Here is a 21,616-nt window from a genome sequence, read left to right as displayed (position 1 = left end):
CCCCTCCCCCCCAGATCCCAGAGCCTGCAATTATACTATAAACATAGTTTCAGGAATTCAGTTCCCTGCTAAACACCAATACGCCACATCCTCAAAAGTTTAAAGGAAGTTCTTATTTTCTTTCTTGGCCAATAGTGGATTGCCTCTACTGCATAATTTTTTAAAATTAGTCCTGCCCTTAGTCTAGAGTCTGGGCTTTTAACAGAGATAAGGTCAAGTAGTGATCTCAACTGGTTCTAGGAATGTCATGCTAATTTGCCACAAATGTTAAATCAATTCCCATGTGACACTAGATGATTCCTGCGTGATAGTGTATGATTTATTTCACACATCATGCTTGATTGGTTTTACACCTTATTTAATAAACCAAAATGGCTGAATGCACATAATACACTAGGCCAAAACCATGGGTTAGTGTGACTTGAATATGAAGTGTATGAATATTAATAGGACAAGGAGCTTCCTGCAGCAAGTAATTCCTTTATTTTTCCAGTTTCAATTTTTTTTTGCTTTTTTACAAACATACACAGTATAAACACTACTCTTCTCAGTCACTTTTATTCCCAAAAGATTAATGCAAAATATATAGAAGCAAATCAAAATAAAGAAGTGTGCGCAATGCAAAAATATTGAAGAGGTGGTCAATTCAGAATGGATGCAACAGCATGAGCTACTGAGGGGAAGACCAAGAAACTACTAGGCAAATAAAAATAGCAGTTCCTGGAGTCCCCAACTGATGGGCTGGTATAGCTGGCTTTACCATGAATAAAGAATACCATCTTTATTCATGGTTGCTCCCTTTCGGGCCACTTTACCCTGCACTGCAAATTCCTGGAATGATCATGTGGAACGATCCAGCATTATTGAAGAAGTGGTACTATCCTGACACACAGCAGCATAGACTCAAAGCCAAATTCCTTTTATTGTAGATAAATTAACTAAAGCTTTACATACCAGTGTATTGTCCAAGGCTTTCACGAACTCAGCTCATCCACTAGGACGTGGGAACAGTTCACACAATCAACTTGCTAATCACCCTCAGCAGCCACTCGTCAACAACTCAATAGAAGAAAAAACCCTGCCTAATCCCCAGGAAGATACACACATATGCTGACACCAAAACAAGCAGCCACTCGTTAACCCAAACTCCCCCCCTCCCAATCCCCCCCTTCAGATCTCTATAAATACCCACAAAAGGGTCACATCACCCCGGGCACAGAGAGAACTGCTCCTGTCTGTGCTCCTACACTCTGAAGATGCCGGTCACAGAAGAACACGGCCACACAGCCCGGAAGACCCACACCAGCCACCTTTACATACCAGCCTTATCAGCTAGGGTCAGATAGAAGGGAAGAGGCTGCAATATTTTAGCAAGGAGCCCACTCCTTGGGGAGGCTCTGCCCAACCAGGGGTGTGAATAATTTACTGCTTACTGCCTATTGCTTACTAATAATCATGTGCTTTTGTTTTCACAAATGTATAAAGGATATGCTAATTTACATATTGGGGCTTTCGATTTGTGACTTGGGTTCCGAGAGTGCCTCTCTATTGCTGTACAGAATAAACAGGTTGCAATTTCACGACTTGTGTGTGATTTTGGCTCTTGCACCAGGTGAACGATCCAGCATTTCCCTGGGCAAACCCACAGCCTGGCCTACACAGCTAGTAAGAAAGCGCACGGTAAGTTTCTTCTGACCACCCCTAAGGACTAAACTTAGATCAAAGCTCAGACCATCGATAGTTTCAAAGAAAAAATGGGAAGGGAAGCCCTATTTAACTCGAAGTCTGATTAGGAGACAGCCAGCCAGAGCTGGAGGGGCATCAGGATTGTGATAAACTGCAAGCTGGAATACGAGCTGAGACACAAAGAGATTCTCGAGTCTCGACAAAATGTTTACAACTGCAAATGCAAGAGTCCCCCCCCCCCCCGCAACTACTTCCCGCCGGAAATTTTCTGTGCCCAATTTATGCTACCGTACACATCCCCTTTGCTCCCTGTGAATGCCCATCTTTTATCTGTTTTAAAGCCCACCGTCCCGTTCACTCAAAAGAAATTAAATGTCTCCTTCGGTGGAGCAGTGCTGGGCGGGGGGAAGCCTCTTTCGGGCAAGCCTAACCCCAAATGTTTGCTTTCTACGTCAGCTTTTCCTTCTCCTCTCTGTCAGGCTTAAGGGTTTCGTTTTCGTTCTTGGCTGCCAGGCAGACGCCGTGACCTGCAAGGTGGATCCGGAAATGTGACTTGTTTTGCACAGGTTCGCTTTCCTTCGGCTGCCATCCCGGTCCGGTGAGGCACTTGGAGCTGGCAAAGCCCGCCTTGCAGCTGCAGCTGGGCTCAACTGCTGCGCCGTTGCTGCCCCGGATGCGTGGCTCTGCGGACGCCGGGTGGGGCCGGCCTAGGTCCTTTCGGGAGGGGAGCGGCGTTTCGCTGAAACGCATTTCGGATAAAACCCGCGAGCGGGGTGCAGAGGGCGGCGGCGGCGGCTACTCCCTCTATTGAAAATGCCTGATGGCGGCCAGCGCGGGAGGGAAGGGGGAGACCCGCTTCTCGCCGTTGGGGAGGGTCTGGCGGCGGGGTAGCCCTTGCCGAGGCGCTTTCGATGCAGCGGTTCAGGGGCGGATCTGCTAATACACCCAGCTGCAAAGCCACAACGTGCCTCTATAGCAGTCTCCTATGTTTGTACTATGTGTTTACTAGCATTCTTATGGCAAAGTTGGCTGGGGTGAAGACAGGAATTGCATTCCAACCGATTTGCAAGGTCTGGGCTGCCCAGTCTTGTTTTGCAACTTGTGGAAAAGTGGACTTTTAGTTAGTCAAGATAGGAGCTTCCTTTACCTGGTCGTCCTACAACTGTTTCAGTTGAAAAGTTTGCAAGGCTGCTGTTGCTAACAAATAGAGAAGTCGGATGCTAGTTATCATTTCCACAAATCTGCTTATAATAAATGGAAACATGCCATTGACAAAACAGCTTTGAGTAAAATGGTAGTTAAAAAATAATTGTAGTTAGAAACTTGACTGACGCTTCTAATCCTCAGACATAAAAGGACGGTAAGATTGCATGTGAAGGGATATAGCTACAGTGACCATATTTTCTTGGAAAAAATAAAGGACAAACCTGAAAAAGGGGGAAATCTGAAAGATAGGCCAGTGAAGGAGGCATTGCAGTGCCGCTAGATATTTTATAGAGGGAAGGTAAATACCCATACATAGATCCTTGGCACGGCTGAAGTTAACTTCAGTATTTTTAATTCCAAAATCTGGTTTATGGTTAATTTCCCTTGTATTGCCCATTCTCAGACCCCCAAAATTGTATCTGACTTAATCTGGAACTGTTCAAGTTACACCAGCTCTTTGACTTCCTGGACCATATTGGCTCCTGCATGTTTGTACCAGGTATAACACACTCTTTTTACCTGGTGAGCAAACATCTGGTAGGAATCAGGTGCCTTCTGCTGTAGAGACCAGAAGCACCTTCTGGCATTTTCTGGTGCCAGTTGTAGCTGGATTTCACCATGGTTTTGAATAGTGCATAGCTGCTGTACTGCTCCAAACCATTCTGTATGCCTGGTTAAATGTGGTCTCAGCCTGAATTCCCAGCTTCTGCTCTTGTTTTAAAAAGACAATACTGCCTTCATGATCCCAAGCCTGGCCTTAGTTGGTTTCAGTGTGAATTGAACTCAGACATGGCTGTTGGTAAGTGAATGTGGGGTGGTTAACTGCCTATTCACTACAGGTTGTAATTTGGGTCCCCTGTATTCCATCCATCTGCCAAGGTTATGCACAATCCATTCTGAATGCCAACAGTTACTTTGTTTTTTCTAGCCCCTAAAATATGCTTGTTTTTTTAGCTTGACTGTGACCTTGCTATGGACACAGGAGGAGGAAAGATGAAGGACTTGCTAGTAGATGCTTTAGAACATCTTGAGAAAAAAGACATTAAGATGTTTAAGTCTAAGCTGCGACATGTAGCAGCTCCTCGGGGAAAGAATATTCCACGTGGTCGGATGGAAAATGCAGACTGCTTGGATCTGGTGGAGCTCCTTGTTGAATTCTATGAAGAGAAGGCTGCTACCCTAATGATAACTATCTTGGAAGACATGGGTTTCAAGAAAACTGCTTCTTATCTCAGCAAAGGTATGGATTTGCTGAAACATAAGTAGACATGCAGTATTTAGAGCCAGAGTGGGCAAGAGTGCTTTCGTTCTAGCATGGGCAACCTCCCTGTACCTGTCAGCTGCACCTTAAGGGAGTTCCTCTAAAGAAATACACATTTGAGTTAAGGGGGCAGCAGTAGGGGAGTGATGTAATTACACCTTTCTCTGCCATAAGATCTCCTTAACTCAAACACATTATTTTCCTGAGTTTTCATAGCTACCATGCAAAACCAAGATAAGTTGTGGTTCTTTTAAGGAGCAGTCAGCAGATACAGCGAGGATGCTCATGCCAGATCCAAAGCACCCTTGCCAGCTTTGGATTCAAATACTGCTCACCTTTAGCTGTAATATACTATATTAGCAACACAGTTGTTTCATGTTGCAAGTAATCATTTAGGGCAAGACTGGAGAACTTTGGCCCCATCGACATCTGTGGGGTGTGTGTGCAAATAACAAGTGCTTTGCATCGTCATACTAATGACAAGAATTATGTACTTGCATCATGACACAGATTACTGTGTGATTTATAAGATGACATCACAACATGTATATCATCGTTTTGACATGATTGATGCTTGTAACAGACCCCTATTTGGCCTTCCGGATGCTATTAGATTTTAACTATTGGCTGTGTTTGCTGTGATTGAGATGAGTTTAAATATCCAGAAATGTCTGAAAGGCAAGAGGTTTCCTGCTTCTAATTTACAAGATGGTTATCTAATTCCAGTTCTGCTCATTCCCTCCCTGTTGTGTCCTCTTGCTTTATTATTTATTTATTATTATTTATTAAGCCAATTTATAGAGCTGCCCATCTCACCACAGGCAACTCTAGGCGGTGTACAACAAAGCTTTCCCTTTTTTCCACCATCTCTACTTCTCCCCTTCAAAGCACCAGGCTAGAATCCAGGAGACTGTGAGTTCTAGCCCTGCCTTAGGCATAAAAGCCAGCTGGGTGACTTTGGGCTAGTCACTCTCTCTCAGCTCAACTCACCTCACAGGGTTCTTGTTGTGGGGAAAATAGGAGGAAGAAGGAGTATTAGGTATGTTCGCTCCCTTGATTGTTTTATAAAAATAATAAAGGCGTGATAAAAAAAAATCTAAAAAAAAGTGCCCTATCTGATAAACCCTTTACCCATTGCCATTTCCTAGTGGGATACCACTTTGTGTTGGACAGGGACTAACTGAACGCACAAAAAATATTTCTTCTCTCCTGTTAGTTCTGCCTGCACCTATCTCAGTGCATGTGGAATAGCTAGTCAGTCAGTCAGTCAGTCAGTTATTTATTTATTTCTCTCTCTCTCTCTCTCCCCCCCTCCCTCTTTCTTTTCTTGCCTCCTAGTAAAAATAGTCCTGAACCAGGATTGTAAGTTGTCATAAATCAAATCTATTTTATCACATCTGCCTGATGAACCACATGATATGAAATGAACTTTATTTCCATGTTAGATAGAGCCAGTTTGGTCTAGTGGTTAAGGCACCAGGCTAGAATCCAGAAGACTGAATTCTAGGCCTCCCTTAGTCATGAAAGCCAGCTGGGTGACTTTGGACCAGTCACTCTCAGTCCAACCCACCCCACAGGGTTCTCATAGGGAAAATAGGAGGCAGGAGTATTAGGTATGGATGCTGCCGTGTGTGTGTGTGAGAGAGAGAGAGAGAGAGAGAGAAAGATGGAATAGTAGTAATAATAATATACTTGATACAAAGCCATTAATTTTTCACAGTGTGTTGAAGATATAATCAACTATACTTTGGTTCAGTGGGACCTTTAAAATTGAACTCTTGTTAATGCTAATTAACTATTGTGTTTCCTTTTCAGAGCTCAAGGGTCAAATTCATGGTATGTAAATGCCTCATTATAAGCCATTATAATTGTTTATATAAATGTCCAGATAGTCCTCAGATTATGATGGCAATTGGGACTGGGATTTCCGTCACTAAGCGACACAGTTGTAAAGTGAGATGTCACATGACAGCATTGTTTAGTGATGACAATCCTGGCAGTCCCTGGGCCGTCCTAAGCCTAAGAGGTGCAGGGTCGTTAAGCGGGAAGTGGTGGGAGTCTCAGGTAAGGAGTGCTGGGGGAGTGGGGGAGGCCCTGGGAGGCCTGGTGCAGGCCATGTGCACAAGTTGGAAGAGGCCGGGGGAGGGGTGTGGCATGGTGCAAATGCAGGAAGGATGGTGCGGTGGGGCGTGAGTGCAGGAAGGTCGGGGTTGGATGGCGTGGTGAGGTGCAAATACAGGAGGCTGGAGGGATTTACCAGAGCAACTTGCAACCTTCCCTGCTGGCCTTCCCATTGACTTGCTTGTGGGAAGCTGGCAGGGAAGGTCGCAAATGATGATCATGTGACCAAGGGATGCTGCAACTGTTTTAAGTGTGAGCCGGTTGCCTGAATTCCAACCATGTGACACCAGGGGCACTGCAACAGTCGGAACTTTGAGGACCAGTCATAAGTACCACTCATTCAGTACCGTCGCAACTTCAGTCGCTGAATTTGTGGTTGGTAAGCAAGAGCTACCTGTATATAAACCTCAAGATAAATGCATCATTTTGCCTTTATTTTTGAAGAACAGCTAGGGAATTTATAAGAGTGTATAAAAACTTAATATTTGGAACATGTTTAAAGTGGAAATTCAAAAACAATCTAGAAAACCACAGGATTGGGAGATATAAGAGTGAATTGTGTTAACATCAGATAAATATGTGCATTGGGAGATACAACTAGTTAGATTTGTTCTAGATTGATATTGCTCTGTCATACCATTGGAGTAGTGAGTGAATGGTAATTTAGAAACCTGCACTAGAGAGAACAGGAGTAAGCTTAATCTTTGCAACACTGCTAACAAATGTTAGTGTCTAAATAGGTCTACTCCTATATAATGAAAGATACAAGCCATATAAGGTAAGGTAGATAGGGAAAAAAAAGCCTAAACTAGAATTTGTTTCTACCTAGCCTATTCAGAAGTAGTGTAGCAGACGAGCATCATGTCTTCTTTAGGATGTCTCTCTTGCTGTTGACAACCTTGAGCAAAACAAACAAGCACAAAAAGTTATTGGAGGAATCAGTGGTCTATATCTGCCATCTTCAAACTGCCCTCTAGAAATATTAAACTGTGACTTTCATAATCCCTAGTCAGTGTAGCCTTTGATAGAAGGTACTAGATTGTGGAAGAATGATACAGATGGACATGAAGAAGAACCATTGTGAGATGGGGGATCTCTTTTGATAGACCACTAAGTTATGAACAATATCATACTAGGTGGTGGGGGCATTCTCTTTGTTTTCTGGCTCTTTTCTAGGTTACAAAAAAAAGTACGCCAGGTATGTGAAGGAAGAATGCCAAATGACAGAAGAAAGGAACAGTCTATGTGGTGAGAGCATTCCTTTGAATTCATGCTATGCAGAGTTGCTTATTATCAAGATGCATCAGCCTCAGAAGCAGAAGGAACATGAACTCCTTGCCACTGGCAGGTTGCACCTGGAGATCCTGAGAACCAACAGTGATTATTTATCAACTGATATTGAAGATTTATTTGAGCCTGAAGTATCAGGAATAATTCCAAAAACAGTAGTGCTGCAAGGACCTGCAGGGATTGGGAAAAGCATGACTGTGCAGAAGATCATGCTGGACTGGGCTGCTGGGAAGCTCTATTCAGATATGTTTGATTATGTGTTTTGCATTCGTTGCAGGGAATTGAACTTTGCTGAGAAAGCCAGCAGCTTGGCTGATCTTATTGTTGAGCAGTGTCAGGACAGAGATGCCCCAGTGGAAGAAATCTTAGCCTACTCTGAAAAGCTGCTTTTTATCATTGATGGTTTTGATGAGCTTCCTTGCTTTTTAGAACCTGAAGGAGGTTACTTGTGTGACAAGCCTAATTTAAAGGTGCCTTTGGAAAGTATTCTAAACAGCCTACTGAGGAAGATACTCTTGCCAGAGTCCTTCCTCTTAATCACCACAAGGCCTGGTGCTCGAGAGAGATTGCAGCGGAGATTGAAGTTTCCCAGGTTCACTGAAATCGTTGGCTTCTCTGAAAAAGGTCGCCGTGAATATTTTTTCAAGTTTTTTGAAGATGAGCGGAAAGCCAATATTGCACTGAGATTTATTGAAAATACTGTTGCAGTGTCTACCATCTGCTTCATCCCAATGGTGTGCTGGATCATTTGCTCTGTGATTAAAATAGAATTGGAAACTGAAGATGAGATTGCAGATACCTTGGACACCACAACAAAAGTGTTTGTGCAGTTTTCTCATATTCTCCTTAAACATGATAATCCCAGATGGAAAACCTCCCCTCACAATGAGTTCAGAAAACTTTGTTCTTTGGCGAGAGCTGGCATAATGCAACAAAAAATCCTCTTTGAAGAGCAGGATCTGAAGGAACATAGCTTGGATGTTTCTGTTCTAAAAGACCTCTTTTTAGATAAAAGAGCATTCAGGAGGGGTTTGGGCTGGTGCAATCTCTACAGTTTTTTCCATCTTTGCTTTCAAGAGTTTTTTGCTGCCATGTGGTACATACTGCCAGAGGAGTCAACAGAAGAGATGGATAACATTATGGGGGACTTGCAGAGATTATTGGTTGAATGGGAGAAGCCACATAATCAGCATTTTGCACTAACTGTGTGTTTCGTATTTGGCCTGACAAGTGAAAAGATGCACATCTTCTTTGAGCAAACCCTGCAGTGCAAGACTTCTGACTTTGTAAAGCCTCTCTTATTGCAGAAAGTAGAAGAAGTAGCTGCTGAGGAACTTCTTCAGCAAGGCTACTGCCTGCTAAATTTTTTTCACTGTTTGTTTGAGAGCCAGGAGCCAGAATTTGCAAGGCGTGCAATGCATCATTTCCAAAGTATTGACCTTTCCAACACACTGTCTGTGTTAGACTGCAAAGTCCTGGCATTCTGTCTGCAGCATAGTACAATTGAGGATCATTCCCTTACCTTAAATTTCTGCAGGTTGAAATCTCATCACATCAAAGCTTTGGCTCCAGGAATTAAGAACTGTACAACTTTACAGTAAGTGATCTACTTAATAAACCTTTCCTGTTTCCAAATTTAAATTCAAACTGAAGCTGAGATTTATAAGTGTCTTTGCTAATTGCACTTTCTCATATTTTGAAAGAATAATTTATGATTCTGATTCTATTATTATGATTGGTCACACAGTCACCCAAATGTTTAGACCGGATTTGGCATTTTTATCCACCTGTCACATCCTTCCCAAGAACCTGGGATAGGCAGATGCTATTTAATGATGTTAAAGGTATTGTCGCAGGATATAAGTTATTCCAAGTAAAGCTGCCTTTTGCAATTGACTGATGTTGATTTTGTCAATGTTAATGGTCTTCAAGTGATGCTCCAGATGTTTTGGGATTGCACCTAAGGCGCCTATAACTATTGGTACTATCTTTGCTTTCTTTTGCCATAGTTGCTCTACTTCTATTTGCAGGTCTTTGTATTTTGTGATTTTCTCCAGTTCTTTCTCTTCTATTCTGCTGTCTCCAAGTATTGCAATGTCCACTATCCAGACTTTTTTGTCTTTCTTATCAACAGTTGTTAAGTCTGGGGTGTTGTGTGACAAGTGCTTGTCTGTTTGAATTCTAAAGTCCCAGAGCACTTTAGCTTCTTCATTTTCTATTCCTTCGTCTGTTTTGTGGTCCCACCAGTTCTTGTTTGCAGGCAAATGGTATTTCTTGCAGATATTCCAATGCACCACTGTTGCTACTTTGTCATGCTGTTGTTTGTAGTCAGTCTGTACGATCATCTTGCAGCAGCTAACTAGGTGGACCACTGTTTCTTCAGTTTCTTTGCAGAGGCGGCATTTGCTGTCTGTTGCTGTCTTCTCAATTCTAGCTTTATATGCATTTGCTCTTAAGGTTGGTCTTGTGCAGCCAGAATTAGCCCCTCTGTCTCTTTCTTCAACTTTCCTGCTCTTAGCCATTGCCAGGTCTTGTTGTTATCTGTTTTGCCTGCTAGTTTTTTTGTGTACTGGCCATGTAATACTTCGCCTTGCCATGCCTCTTTTCTATTCTTCATTTGGTCTTTCTTATAGGCCAGTTTGGTTTCTTTGGTATTCAGTAAGCTTTCATGGTGTACGAGCTTCAGTGCATCTTCTTCACTGTCCTTCAGATATTCTTCCAATGCCCTTTTTTCTTCTTCAACTGTTGGATGTACTTGTAACATTCCACGCCCACCCGTGCTCCTTGGTATGTAGAGTCTGTCAACATCGCTGCATGGATGAAGGGCATGATTCATTGTCACTATTTTTCTGGTCTTCCTATACAGGGCTTTTAGTTCAACTTGAGTCCAGTCCACTATTCCAGCTGTATATCTAATGACTGGGATTGCCCAGGTGTTAATCACCTTGATGGTATTTCCACCACTGAGTTTGGACTTTAAAATCTTCTTCACTCTTCTGATGTATTCACTGCTAACAGTCTTCTTGACTTCAGTGTGCTTGATGTTGTCAGCCTGAAGGATGCCCAGGTATTTGTAGTGATCTTCTTCATCCAGACTCTTGATGTTATTTCCATTGGGCATCTTGATTCCTTCAGTTTTCACTATTTTTCCCAGGTGGTAAGGGTGGCACATTTGTTCAGTCCAAACTCCATTAATATCTTGGCTATATATTTGGACAGTGTTGAGCAGCAATTCCATATCAGATGGTGTTTTTCCACACAGCTTCAGATCGTCCATGTAAGGAGGTGGGATAACCTGGCAGATGTTTCTGATGTTTGATAGCTGTGGCCTAATGTGTTCAGCACTGTTGACAGAGGAATCAATGCAATGACAAACAGTACTAGTGATAGTGAGTCTCCTTGAAAGATTCCTCTCTTGATATTAACCTCTCCCAGTCTATTACCATTGACCAACAACTGTGTCTTCCATTATGCCACTGATGTTTGCACAAAGCTTCTGGTGTTTCTACTGACTCCTGTTATTTCTAGGTACTTGATTATCCAATCATGTGGCATGGAGCCAAATGTCTTCTTGTAATCAATCCAAGCTACATTCAAGTTGGTCTTCCTTCTCTTCCAAAATCATCTTGTCAGTTAGGAGCTGATCTTCTGTCCCTCTGCTGTTTGGGCAGTTTCCTTTCTGCTCAGATGGAAAGAGCTTGTTTTCAACTAGATGCTGTTGGACTGCATCAGCTACCACACCAGTTAGCAATTTGAAAGTTGTTGGCAAGCAGGTAATTGGCCTGTAGTTGCCTGGTGTTGCCCCTTTTGCTGGATCTTTCATTATTAGATAAGTTTTGCCAGATGCTAACCAATCTTCAATTTCACCTCCTTGCAGTATGTTGTTAAACTGCTCGGCAATGAGTGAGGGCAGAACAGTCAGATGTTTCAACTGAAAACCATGCAGTTCATCTTCATCTGGTGCTGACCAATTCTTGATCTTCCTTGCCCTTTTCTCCACCATTTATGCTGTTATTACAAGTTCTTTCATTTCAGCTTTTTTTTTTCTTTCTATACCTCCTTTATCCAAGCTGCATTCTTGTTGTATTTCTGTGGGTTGTTCCATAGCTGCACCCAGAACTTCAATGTTTCTTCTTTGTCAGGTGTTGACTGGTTCATTGCAGTCTCTCCATTGACGAACTGGTAGAAACATTTCTGATTCGACTGAAATTGGAGATTCTGCCTGTAGTGTGCAATTTGAGATTTGTATCTGCTGATCTGATTGTTGTTGTTGTTATTTCTACTTTGCAGGTTTGGAGATAATAAACTTGGAAACTCAGGAGTGAATGTTCTCTGTACCATTCTGAAGGAACTGGGCTGTAATTTGACTAACTTGAAGTAAGTAATAAGAGAGCAAAGGTGCATCTAAACAGTTGTGTGCATGTTTTGTCTTGGAAGAATTGGGTACCTTTGTTCTAATAACCAGTAGGCAATTGGTGAAAACCTAGGGTACCTAATTAGGCATTAGTTACTCAGAACTAATGTTCAGAACAGATCAGTCTGGATAGTGAAGAGCAAGGCAGGGATGAGGACAGGATGAGCCATTCCTAGAGAGCTGCAAAGCAGCAGACAACTTACATAAAAAACATACAAAGATAAATGATCACCTTCAATTCCAGGCTACACCTAGAGGTCTGTCCCTCAGTCAACTGAGGAAAGAAGCTCTTTGCCTTGGATGTTTGCTAGTGTTCCTCTGGCATTTAAGGTGGGTGAGGCACAGGTTAATGAGAAACGCCAGGCATTTTTTGTGCTGAATCTTCAAGCTTTCTCGGCCACTTCATGTCCACAGGAGCCTATGCTTTTTTGCTCCTTTAGAAACTTATGGCTTTGGACGTGGTTCTGTGTTGGTACCGTTGTGACAACTTCCAGCTTAGATGGACTGTTTTTTCCCCCAAGTTCCCAGGGAAGTGTTTAGAACACTTCTGTGCATCAAAGTTCAACAATGACTTTAGTCCTAGGGTGTGACAGTACTGGGAACCAGTATTTTTTGTAAGGGTGAGACCCCTAAATAGTAGCCTAGGTGAGGACAGATATCACTCACTGCCTGCTTGGCTTCAAAATGAGTAATAATGACCAGGTGATCTTTGGGGATTAGTTGGTATACACCAAACACCATGTATTTATCACTTAAGGGTACAACCTAGATAGGTGTTGATTTGTATCCATGGTAACATTTGCTGAATCCAGTCTAAGACAGAGGACAATACTTCAGACCAGGAAGACACTGTCACATCAGCCAAGGGTAATTCAAATATAATTCTTTAAAATGGAGTAGGGGTGGGGAGTACCATCTGCAATAATTTGCTCCTCACATACTGTAATAATATGTGGGAATGACTTTGGGAGATGGGGAGGGGAAAGAGATGCTGTCTAGGGAACGATCAGATAAGAGAGGATATAGCCCGCAGCTTGATAATGGGAAGAGAAACGAACTCAGAAAGGAACCTCCCTAACTCATCAGGCTGTAAAAGAGATGGTGGGAGATTTGTACTTTCAGACTTGCAAGATTGATGTCAGTCTTCCCAGGTAGACCAGACAGCAAACATGACCAGATGAGCTAAGTCTACTTTATTGTAAGGCTATATTAACAGAATCTTGCAAGTCTGAAAGTTCCCTAGGCAGCATCTCTTCCCCCCATCTCCCAAGGTCATTCCCACATACCATTACATGCACACACACATACATGAATGTGTGTATATATTCTGATTTTATCGTATCAAAATGAGCAAGCCTGTGATGAGGCTTCTAATTTTCTCTTTGCCAGTCTTGATCGCAATTACCTCACAGATGCTGCTGCCCAAGAACTTTGTGCTGTTCTCAGAACTAGCCACACACTTTACAGTCTAGAACTTCGAGACAACTCCTTCACAGAGAACTCTGTCCCATTCTTTCAAGACTTGATGAAAAATTGCACCAGCTTGGCTATTGTATGGTGAGTGTTGATAAGGCTGGAAGAGAACATTTGGTTGCCTTCTAGGAAGTGGATAATAATATTTTGCAATTATAGGTGCTAAGACCAAGCTGGTAGAGTGTTTGTGTAGGTGAAGATCTTAAATTAACTGCCCAGCATGGAAAAACTGATACTATATTTGTATACTATGTTTTTAAAATTGGGCATTTTAGATAGCAGATGTTTTTTGAAAGCCAACTAGTGCAATCCTGCATTTCAGGACTAAAATTAAGGCTGCTACCAAAGTATTCCTGACAGATAGCCATCTAGCCCTTGATTTTCATTATTTTTTTGGATCAATAAAGAATGAGTTCTCATCTTCTGCAGTAATTGTAACCCCTTCCTCTCCAACGAATGTAAATAGAAAAATGAATTCCCTTCTTGTTAATTATCCCAGTGCCCCAGTGAGCATTCCAAAGAGCAGGGGAATTGTTAGGAGGCAAACAAAAGCTGAAGGTGTGAAATTGATTAGTCTTGTCAGTTTTGAGCCAGCTATCCCAGTTATGGGGTGAGCATTCCAAAGGGTGGGGAGTGGGGAAAAGAAAAGCAATTGTGGTCACATGATTTCCCACTTAGCAACCGTTTTGCTTAGCAACAGAGTTGCTGGTCACGATTGTGGTCACTAAACAAGGACTACCTGTAGTTTGAAACAGGCTGAGCCAAGTGCAAATGTGTTCAAAGAGAGATGATAGGCATGAACACTTGGATAACGCTTATTTTCTTCATCTGTAAAATTATTCAGCTTTCAACAAGCTGAGTTGTCTCTTCTTGTTAGTGGTATAAATTGTGGAAGACATGATTGCTTAAGCATGCAGTGTCCATGGGAATGTTTTATTTGGAAACTGACATACTGCTTTAATCAAATATGCAATATATCCACAATATTTTATTAATTTCTACAGGTACAGTCATGTATAGAGCTATCCAGTATTATTCTTGCTTCTTTAATACATTTTACAGATAGTAAAACTTGTGTAGTAGTAAAGTTAGGCACCCCTCTAAGTCCTGCTATGCTGCCTCATTGTAGTGGGGGGGGGGCTGCTGGGAGTGTACATCAAGATGTACTCTCCCAGCAAGGTCAGCCAAGGGATGAAGGTCATCTGAGCTACTCAGCTAAAACAGGCAGGCACTTATATTGCGCAGGAGCAAAATAGAAAGATACGAGAGACAACACTAGCTGTATAACCACTCTTGTATTTTACTAAGAAGCCCACATGAACAGACAAGATAAAGTGATTGATGATATAGTGCTGGATGATGGCAGATGGCACTCAACATGTTACTAAGGAATAGCTGAAGATCTGTCAGAGTACTAATGGTGCTTATGACACAGCTAGATTAAAGCATTCCGTACATCTAGTTGCCGATGTTGCCGTGTGGGAAAAGAAAATCTGAAGCTGCAAAGACAGAATTACGGTGGGAAGATGAAATGTAAGAAGTATGAATATGGGAAAACTCAATATAGTGAAATAGGAAATTAACTGACTATACATTGACATATTTGACTTCAGTAAATTGAATGGGCTGGAACTAGACACTTTCAGCCAGAAGATCCAATTTACTACTCAGGCGACTAAAGGAGTGGTATTGCCTTTCATAGTCAGAATGATAGAGTAAAGACTGTGCTTGGGTATAATGCAATCAGGGACCAAATGTTACCAATTCAACTTTGTAGACAATCTTTTAATATGATGATTATCCAAGTTTATGCTCCGACCATTGATGCAGAAGAAAAGGAGGCTGATGGGTTTTATGGTCACATTCAATCTAAATTGACAGAACATAAAAGTAAGATGTGTTCCTTTACTGCTACCAGTAAAAGAACCAGCAATCAAGAAATGTGCTGCAGACTAGCACTTGATAGAGTAGCAATGAAGGCCTTGGAAGAGATACTCAGGTGCTTGAGGCACAAATGACCAGGCTCAAATTATCTTACTTTCAGAGACGTTATTCAAAGACCTAGCTCTCATGAGATGTCTGTAATGCTGGAAAAGATGTAAGAGAAGAAGAGGACAGCCAGCAGCAAAGTGGATTGACTCAGTTACGGTGGCACCAATGGCACCATTGGAAGATCCCAGTTAGGGACAGATCACCATGGAGGAAATCTATCTGTGTGGTCATTAAGGGTTGACACCGACTTGATGGCACATAATCAAAGAGAAAAATGGAAGAAATAAAGTGGCATATTTGGAGAAAACAAAAGTTAACCAATATCCCCCAAAGAATTACATTGTTTAGGTGATCAAGTATACAAATGTTCTCCACTCACTATCCACTGAGAGGGATATACTATATAATGGCTGGTTTCCATGCAAAAGATATATAGAATCTGCATTTGAATAACAATTGTACCTTGCCAAAGTTTGTGCTGATATCTCAAGGCTCCTCCAATTTCCTGCTCTAATTTTATTTGCATAAAGGGCCATTCCATGTAAAATATATAATACATGAAAGTCTTTTTCATATCAGAACCCAATACATACATAGCTCATTGCATGTGACTATCAGAAGACTATGAGAGCCAGTTTGGTGTAGTGGTTAAGGCATCAGGCTAGAAACCAGGAGACCTTAGGCACAAACCAGCTGGGTGACCTTGGGCCAGTCACGGTCTCTCAGCCCTAGGAAGGAGGCAAGGGCAAATCACTTCTGAAAAACCTTGCCAAAAAAACTGCAACTTGTCCAAGCAGTCTCCAAGAATCGGACATGACTTGAACGGATAAAAACAAAAAATCAGAAGACTATGTATTTCTGAAGATACACGTATTCATTATTTCAGTATCTGCTTATGAATTATGTCTGATAGGTATTTGTCGTGTTTGGAGCATCCTTTAAAATAGCTCATTCCAAACTTGGGTCAAGATACACACCTGCCTTTGTATTTTCTCTTTTGGTAACTACATTTTATTTACTTAATTAGCTCATACTTATTAAATCATTGGATTCTTTAGTGCTGCTCACTTTTATATGTCAGCAGAGAGCTTGGGTGAATTTTTTTTGTAGGAGGAGGAGGAATTTTTGAACAGCTTTTCAAGGGCAGGATTTCTTTGTAGTGGTGAAAAAAAGCCCTGTGGGCTGAGTTTCCTTTGGGATATAATTAAACTATGGGAAGCTGAGAAGGCTGTAGACTGCAGGAGAGTGAGTGAGTGAGAGAGCGAGCAAGCAGTGTAATAGAATACAGGCTTCTTGACCACCTCATAACTACATGTGGGTGAGACTGCTACTGACCACCCATGAGCTTTTTTCCAAAATTCTCTTCTCCTTTGAAATAATATATAAAGCAAATTCTCCTTCATGAAATTGAATGAATACTAGTCTAATAGATAAAAGTAGCATTAAGACAAATTAGAGGTGGCATGACAATCCACACTAAAGAACTGGCCTCAGCTCCAGCAGTTTGTTGTACCTTCTGTTTTCGTTTCTTTTCAGGTTGTCATCAAATAGGTTTAATGAAAAAGGACGAAAATGCCTGGACCTGCAAGCAAAAAAGATAACTGAATCAGGACGTGGCTTTCTCTTATGGATATGACTATATTCTGTCATGGCATCTACAGAATAAAAAGCAATCAATCCCTAATTTGACGGGCTTGATTATATTTGCTGAAGGAGAGTTCGAAAAGGAGAACATTTTCAAGGAGATATTCCCACAAGGTTATACCAATTTCAGTTATTGAAACCAGTTTTCAGACAAAAGTGTTGACATGAACAATCATTAACATTTTAGAATATTTGGCATTTTGCTTTCTAGGACATCACTTTCTTTGAAAAACATTATCTTCCAAAATTTAGGAAAATGGCAAAAATAATTCTCTTTCACCAAGATTTTAACTATTGATTCTAATGTTTATATAAGCAGAAAGGTGGAATATGAATGTAGTAGTAAATCAGTAAAAATAAAATTGGTGAAGCCAGTTTTTTTCAGTTCCTATTTTCAGTCTAATCAGAGTGATTTACAAATTATATACTGTAAGATAGGCAGGGGAGATATCTGTGTTTGAACTGATATTTTGAGGAAGAGAGTCTGAAGAACTAAAGCAAATAATATTAACAGTTGACCTTAATGACAATTTAAAATAACCAAATAATTGGTCCAAGATTATTTCCACTAGAGTATTCTTAACATTGATACAGTAATGCTGACCTAACAAACATGTATCCTGGTGGAGATATGTCTATGTGGTCACTAAAAGTTGACACTGACTTGATGGCACATAATTGATCAACAAAGATGTATAATTTGTAAGACTGGCCTCTGTATCAGAGAATTAGGAAGTGGCCAAAGTAATACCAGTTTCAAAAAGTAATGTTGAATCTGGGGGAAAAGGTGACTTCCTACAAAAATTTTAAAAAATTGTCATTAATATTGTAATACCATTACAATCCATAGTATGACCACAGTTGGAATACTACATACAGCGCTCTTTGGTTCTTGATGCGAAACTATAGCAGTAGGCAACAACAAGCACCTTACTAAAAGAGCCAAGAAAGGCACAAACAAAGTAGTTGATCCCTTCTCAAAGGCTGGCATGATGTCAGGGCCCCAGCAACATTCAGTATTCAAAACATTGGAAAGACGTTAGTAAGTAGGACTCAGGGAACCCAAATGGTCTGATGGACTGAAAGGCAGGATATTTGAAGTAAGCCTTGCTGACCTACAGAATGATGAAGTTGCCTTCTGTCGATTCAAACTGATCACACAATGTCATCTCTCTTCTAAAAAAATAAAATAAAATTATAGAGTTAAGGTGTTGAAAAGAATCTGATTTTGACAGAGGTTCCTATCCATGTGCTCTTTCTATCTTGCCACCAGTTTCATCATCTGATGGCTTTCCACCACCACCACCTTCACTATGCAGTTCTGTCAATTTGCCCAATTTCCATGTAGTTTTTCTTGTAGCAGTATAGCTCGCTATGACCTTTGCCCAAACATTTTCTTCCTTTTTGTTTTCGCAATCTAGCCTACAACCCTGGGATATTGCAGGCTTCTATGGTGGTCATTGCCTGTCTTTTCCCTTTCCTTTCAGGAATTCTTGCCAATGGCTGGGAGTGGGGTGGCCAACCTATCCAGTAGTATGTAAATTATATCTAGTGAAGGACTTCATTACAATCAATACACAAGAGTAGAGGTTCCTCTGAGATGTTAATACTACATGAAGCACTCTAGGAAACAGTTTTATCAATATTGTATTATTTAAATTGTATTTGTTCCAATTATTTTTTCTGTGTAATAAAACAGATTGAGAAAATACCTCAGTACATGTATGATTATACTCTCTGGGAACAACTGCCAATGAGAAAAATTTGAAATTGAGCTGTTCAGTACATTAATCCCCCAAAGCTGAGAGGGTATAAATAAAAAGCAATGAGACAGTTAATATCACAGAGGTGAATAGAACCTATTAGCACATATCACAGAGATAAGTCAGAGCCTAATAGCACATCTTGGGGTATTTTGTAATAGATTGCCCCCACTGCAGGATTTAGATTTCCAATGTAAAAATGATCTATTATACCATAACCTTGTATTAATCAGTTCTTTGTCAGATTCAGTGATTCTCACCTGCAAAACTGAAGAGCAGCTGGTTGCCTCTAATCAATTATTGTCTATTTTTCTCTCTGGGAGACAATCTGTCTTTTTAAATAGAATGGTATAAAGGACTGTTGAAGTGCTTCTGCTCAGATAATGAAAAGTGCCTGTTTTTGTAGAACCCTGGGTGGTGGCTTGTTGATGGGAATTTCTTAATGAAATTATGAAGCTCTTCAGATTTGAATTTCCACTCTTTCTCCCCCACCCCCCATCAATTATCTCTGCTTGCAAGGGATGGAGAAAGGTGCTTAGGTATTTTGCTTCAGTTGCCCAAATAAGAGTGGCAGTTTTATGCATCTTGACTTGGCAGCAAAAAGATGGGATCTGCTGGCCTGAAGTAGGAACATGTCTTGGGCCGGCCTCAGTAAAATCCTATTTTAAAAGTTAAGTCGCTTCTCTGTGAAATACAGTCTGCTGCTTCCGTTCAGACAAAAACAAAACCCCAAGCCCTGCACTACAGCCAAGGTTTGTTTCGAAAGTGCCTTCCCCATTATAGTTGAGTAGGGAACAATGTCCATGCAGCTCTTTTTTTCAATTTGTTTTTTCTGCCACAGGAATCCTATTTATCATTGTTCTGAGTTCAGTGAATTCCGCTGTTTTGTAGTCCAAGATATATGTTTGATAACACAGCTTTAGTTTCCATCAAGATCAAGAATCCCAGCATTTCACCTCCCTTTCCCCTATGTTCTTGCTACTTCTATTTTCTTTGGTTTGAGTCACAATAGCTGATCCTCTTGTTCTTTCCTCTACTCTCCAAAGGCAAAAATTGTCAGCAATACATGTTAGGAATTTCCTGGGAGGCCTGTGTTTGAGTTAAAACCGTATAAATTCTGGAAATCGGTGAGCAAAGGGTAAGGAAAGTGGTCCAGGAAATGGAGCAGATTAACACTGTTGAGTACTACTTATCAGTACAGCAGAATGTAGCTGCCTGATGGGATCCATCTCTCTTAGCAGGCTACAAAGCAGAAATGACAAGACAAGTAATTTCATCACCTCTGCTGAGATAAGGCACCTTTAGTTCTCCCAGAGGCTCTCCTAGCTGTAGCTATTTCAATACCTGAGTAGTTTCTGTCAGCCAGTTACAATAAGAAACTTTAAACAGCGTAAAGAAATCAAATTGTTCAAATAGTTAAAGATTTCATTACAAGATCTTTTGCTAAGAGATGACAGAGGCATCTAATTTTAACCAAAAAGATTTAAATTGATCTCAGAAACATTTACAAATCCTTATTCTAATAAAATCAAAGCTGAATATCCTAAATTGAATATACACAATTACCAACATTCTGAAATTGTGGCCAAGTTCACATATATTAAGCCATGTTTTAATTCTATTGAATAAACCCAGCTTGATTATGTGCAATCAAGTCAGTGAGACTCTTAACCACACAGATTTTCTCCATCACAATCTGTCCCCAACCTGGTCCTTCAGGTCTTCCAGTGGTGCACCCATCATTGCTACAATTAAGTCCATCTATCTTGCTACTGCTGGTCCTTGTCTTCTCTTTCCTTCCATCTTTCCCAGCATTATGGTTTCTCCAGAAAGCCAGGTCTTCACCTAGTATGCCCAAAGTATAATAAATTGAGCCTGGTCAGAAACCCAGATAATTATAGTTTACTTGCACAATTTTCACAACACTTTGAACCATAAACCATTACTTAGAAACTACAATAGCTGAGTTCACACATTACACCAAAACTAAACAACCACATTATCATCAGGTTTACTCAACATACTAAGCCACCGACCTGATCTTTACAATACAGTAAGCCATAATGTACTTTGCTTGTTTGTGGCTTAATGTGTGAGTTCAGCCACAGTAGTTTTCAGTCATGTTTTATCACTTAGCATACCCAATGGACCACTCTTATTTAAGTTCTCACAACATACTAAGTCATAAGTTGAGGTTTGCAAACAATGTTTGGGATTTACAACAGATGTAGCCAGTACCAAGCAAAAGACAAGTTCTGTGTGAACCAGCCCAATGGTTTAGAACAACCAGCTCATTTTTTACCTGGTTCACTCATCCCACTAAGCCCTAATTTGTGAACCAGCCACTCAAATTTGTTTTTCTTCTTTAAGTAACAAATCCTCAAATTCACAGGTGGTAATTTATCTTGGGACTCTGGAAGGTTAAGTCTTTCAAAGAATGTATTTATTTCTCCGATGCGGGGGGGGGGGCGCTTACTTTTTTAAGCCGAATTGCAAAAATCTGACAGAAAATTATGATATTGTGCTGCTGTCCAGCGATCGCCCGGATTATTGCAGATCCTAGTCGATATTATCCTTTTTGCACGCACAACATCCCTAGTGATCTGGGCTACCGCATGCGAGGTAAAAAGCCAAGAATTTGGGGAAGCGAGAGCGTCGTGTACTGTACTGGTGAGCTGGAGAGGAGACTGAGATTCTCCTGAGGCGGCAAGGGACGGGGGACGGAGCCGGCCGCGGTGGAGGGCGCTGCTGGCGCCTGCTTGCGGG

At 41.2% G+C, this 21,616-nt stretch overlaps 1 protein-coding gene and 1 long non-coding RNA gene across 5 annotated transcripts; one reads left to right on the top strand and one right to left on the bottom strand.

Annotated features, from left to right (window-relative positions):
* The first annotated feature begins 1,332 nt into the window (after positions 1–1,332).
* On the top strand, positions 1,333–19,027 carry LOC103053007 (NACHT, LRR and PYD domains-containing protein 3-like). Of its 4 annotated transcripts, XM_025172908.2 has the most exons (8): positions 1,333–1,680; positions 2,166–2,252; positions 3,847–4,132; positions 5,969–5,989; positions 7,451–9,161; positions 11,855–11,941; positions 13,368–13,535; positions 16,980–19,027. In XM_025172908.2, the coding sequence occupies exons 3-8, from the start codon at positions 3,865–3,867 to the stop codon at positions 17,077–17,079; spliced, it is 2,355 nt and encodes a 784-aa protein (XP_025028676.1). In that variant the 5' UTR covers positions 1,333–1,680; positions 2,166–2,252; positions 3,847–3,864; the 3' UTR covers positions 17,080–19,027. The 4 variants fall into 4 exon arrangements, with proteins under 4 accessions (XP_025028676.1, XP_025028675.2, XP_025028674.1 ...); XM_025172907.2 differs by lacking the exon at positions 2,166–2,252; XM_025172906.2 differs by having other exon boundaries at positions 2,166–4,132.
* On the bottom strand, positions 16,890–21,454 carry LOC148216686 (uncharacterized). Its single transcript, XR_015794830.1, has 3 exons — positions 21,327–21,454; positions 20,558–20,695; positions 16,890–17,025 (listed from the first exon to the last, which is right to left on the bottom strand). It is a non-coding gene; the product is annotated as an uncharacterized LOC148216686 (long non-coding RNA).
* Between the last annotated feature and the right edge of the window lie 162 nt (positions 21,455–21,616).

This window comes from Python bivittatus, unplaced genomic scaffold, assembly GCF_059951505.1.
Source record: "Python bivittatus isolate LINGU-HERP-01145 unplaced genomic scaffold, Pbiv_v1 ctg000080_np1212, whole genome shotgun sequence".
NCBI classification, from domain to species: Eukaryota; Metazoa; Chordata; class Lepidosauria; order Squamata; family Pythonidae; genus Python; species Python bivittatus.
This window is presented reverse-complemented; position numbering and strand designations above follow the sequence as displayed.

What these genes read in the sequence shown, in the direction of transcription:
- LOC103053007 (XM_025172907.2), top strand. Translation starts at nt 1,456, where the DNA reads ATGTGCTTTTGTTTTCACAAATGTATAAAGGATATGCTAATTTACATA. An exon ending in GCTCAAGGGTCAAATTCATG is followed by an intron (nt 5,990 to 7,450) that starts GTATGTAAATGC and finishes GCTCTTTTCTAG; the next exon opens with GTTACAAAAAAAAGTACGCC. An exon ending in TGTAATTTGACTAACTTGAA is followed by an intron (nt 11,942 to 13,367) that starts GTAAGTAATAAG and finishes TCTCTTTGCCAG; the next exon opens with TCTTGATCGCAATTACCTCA.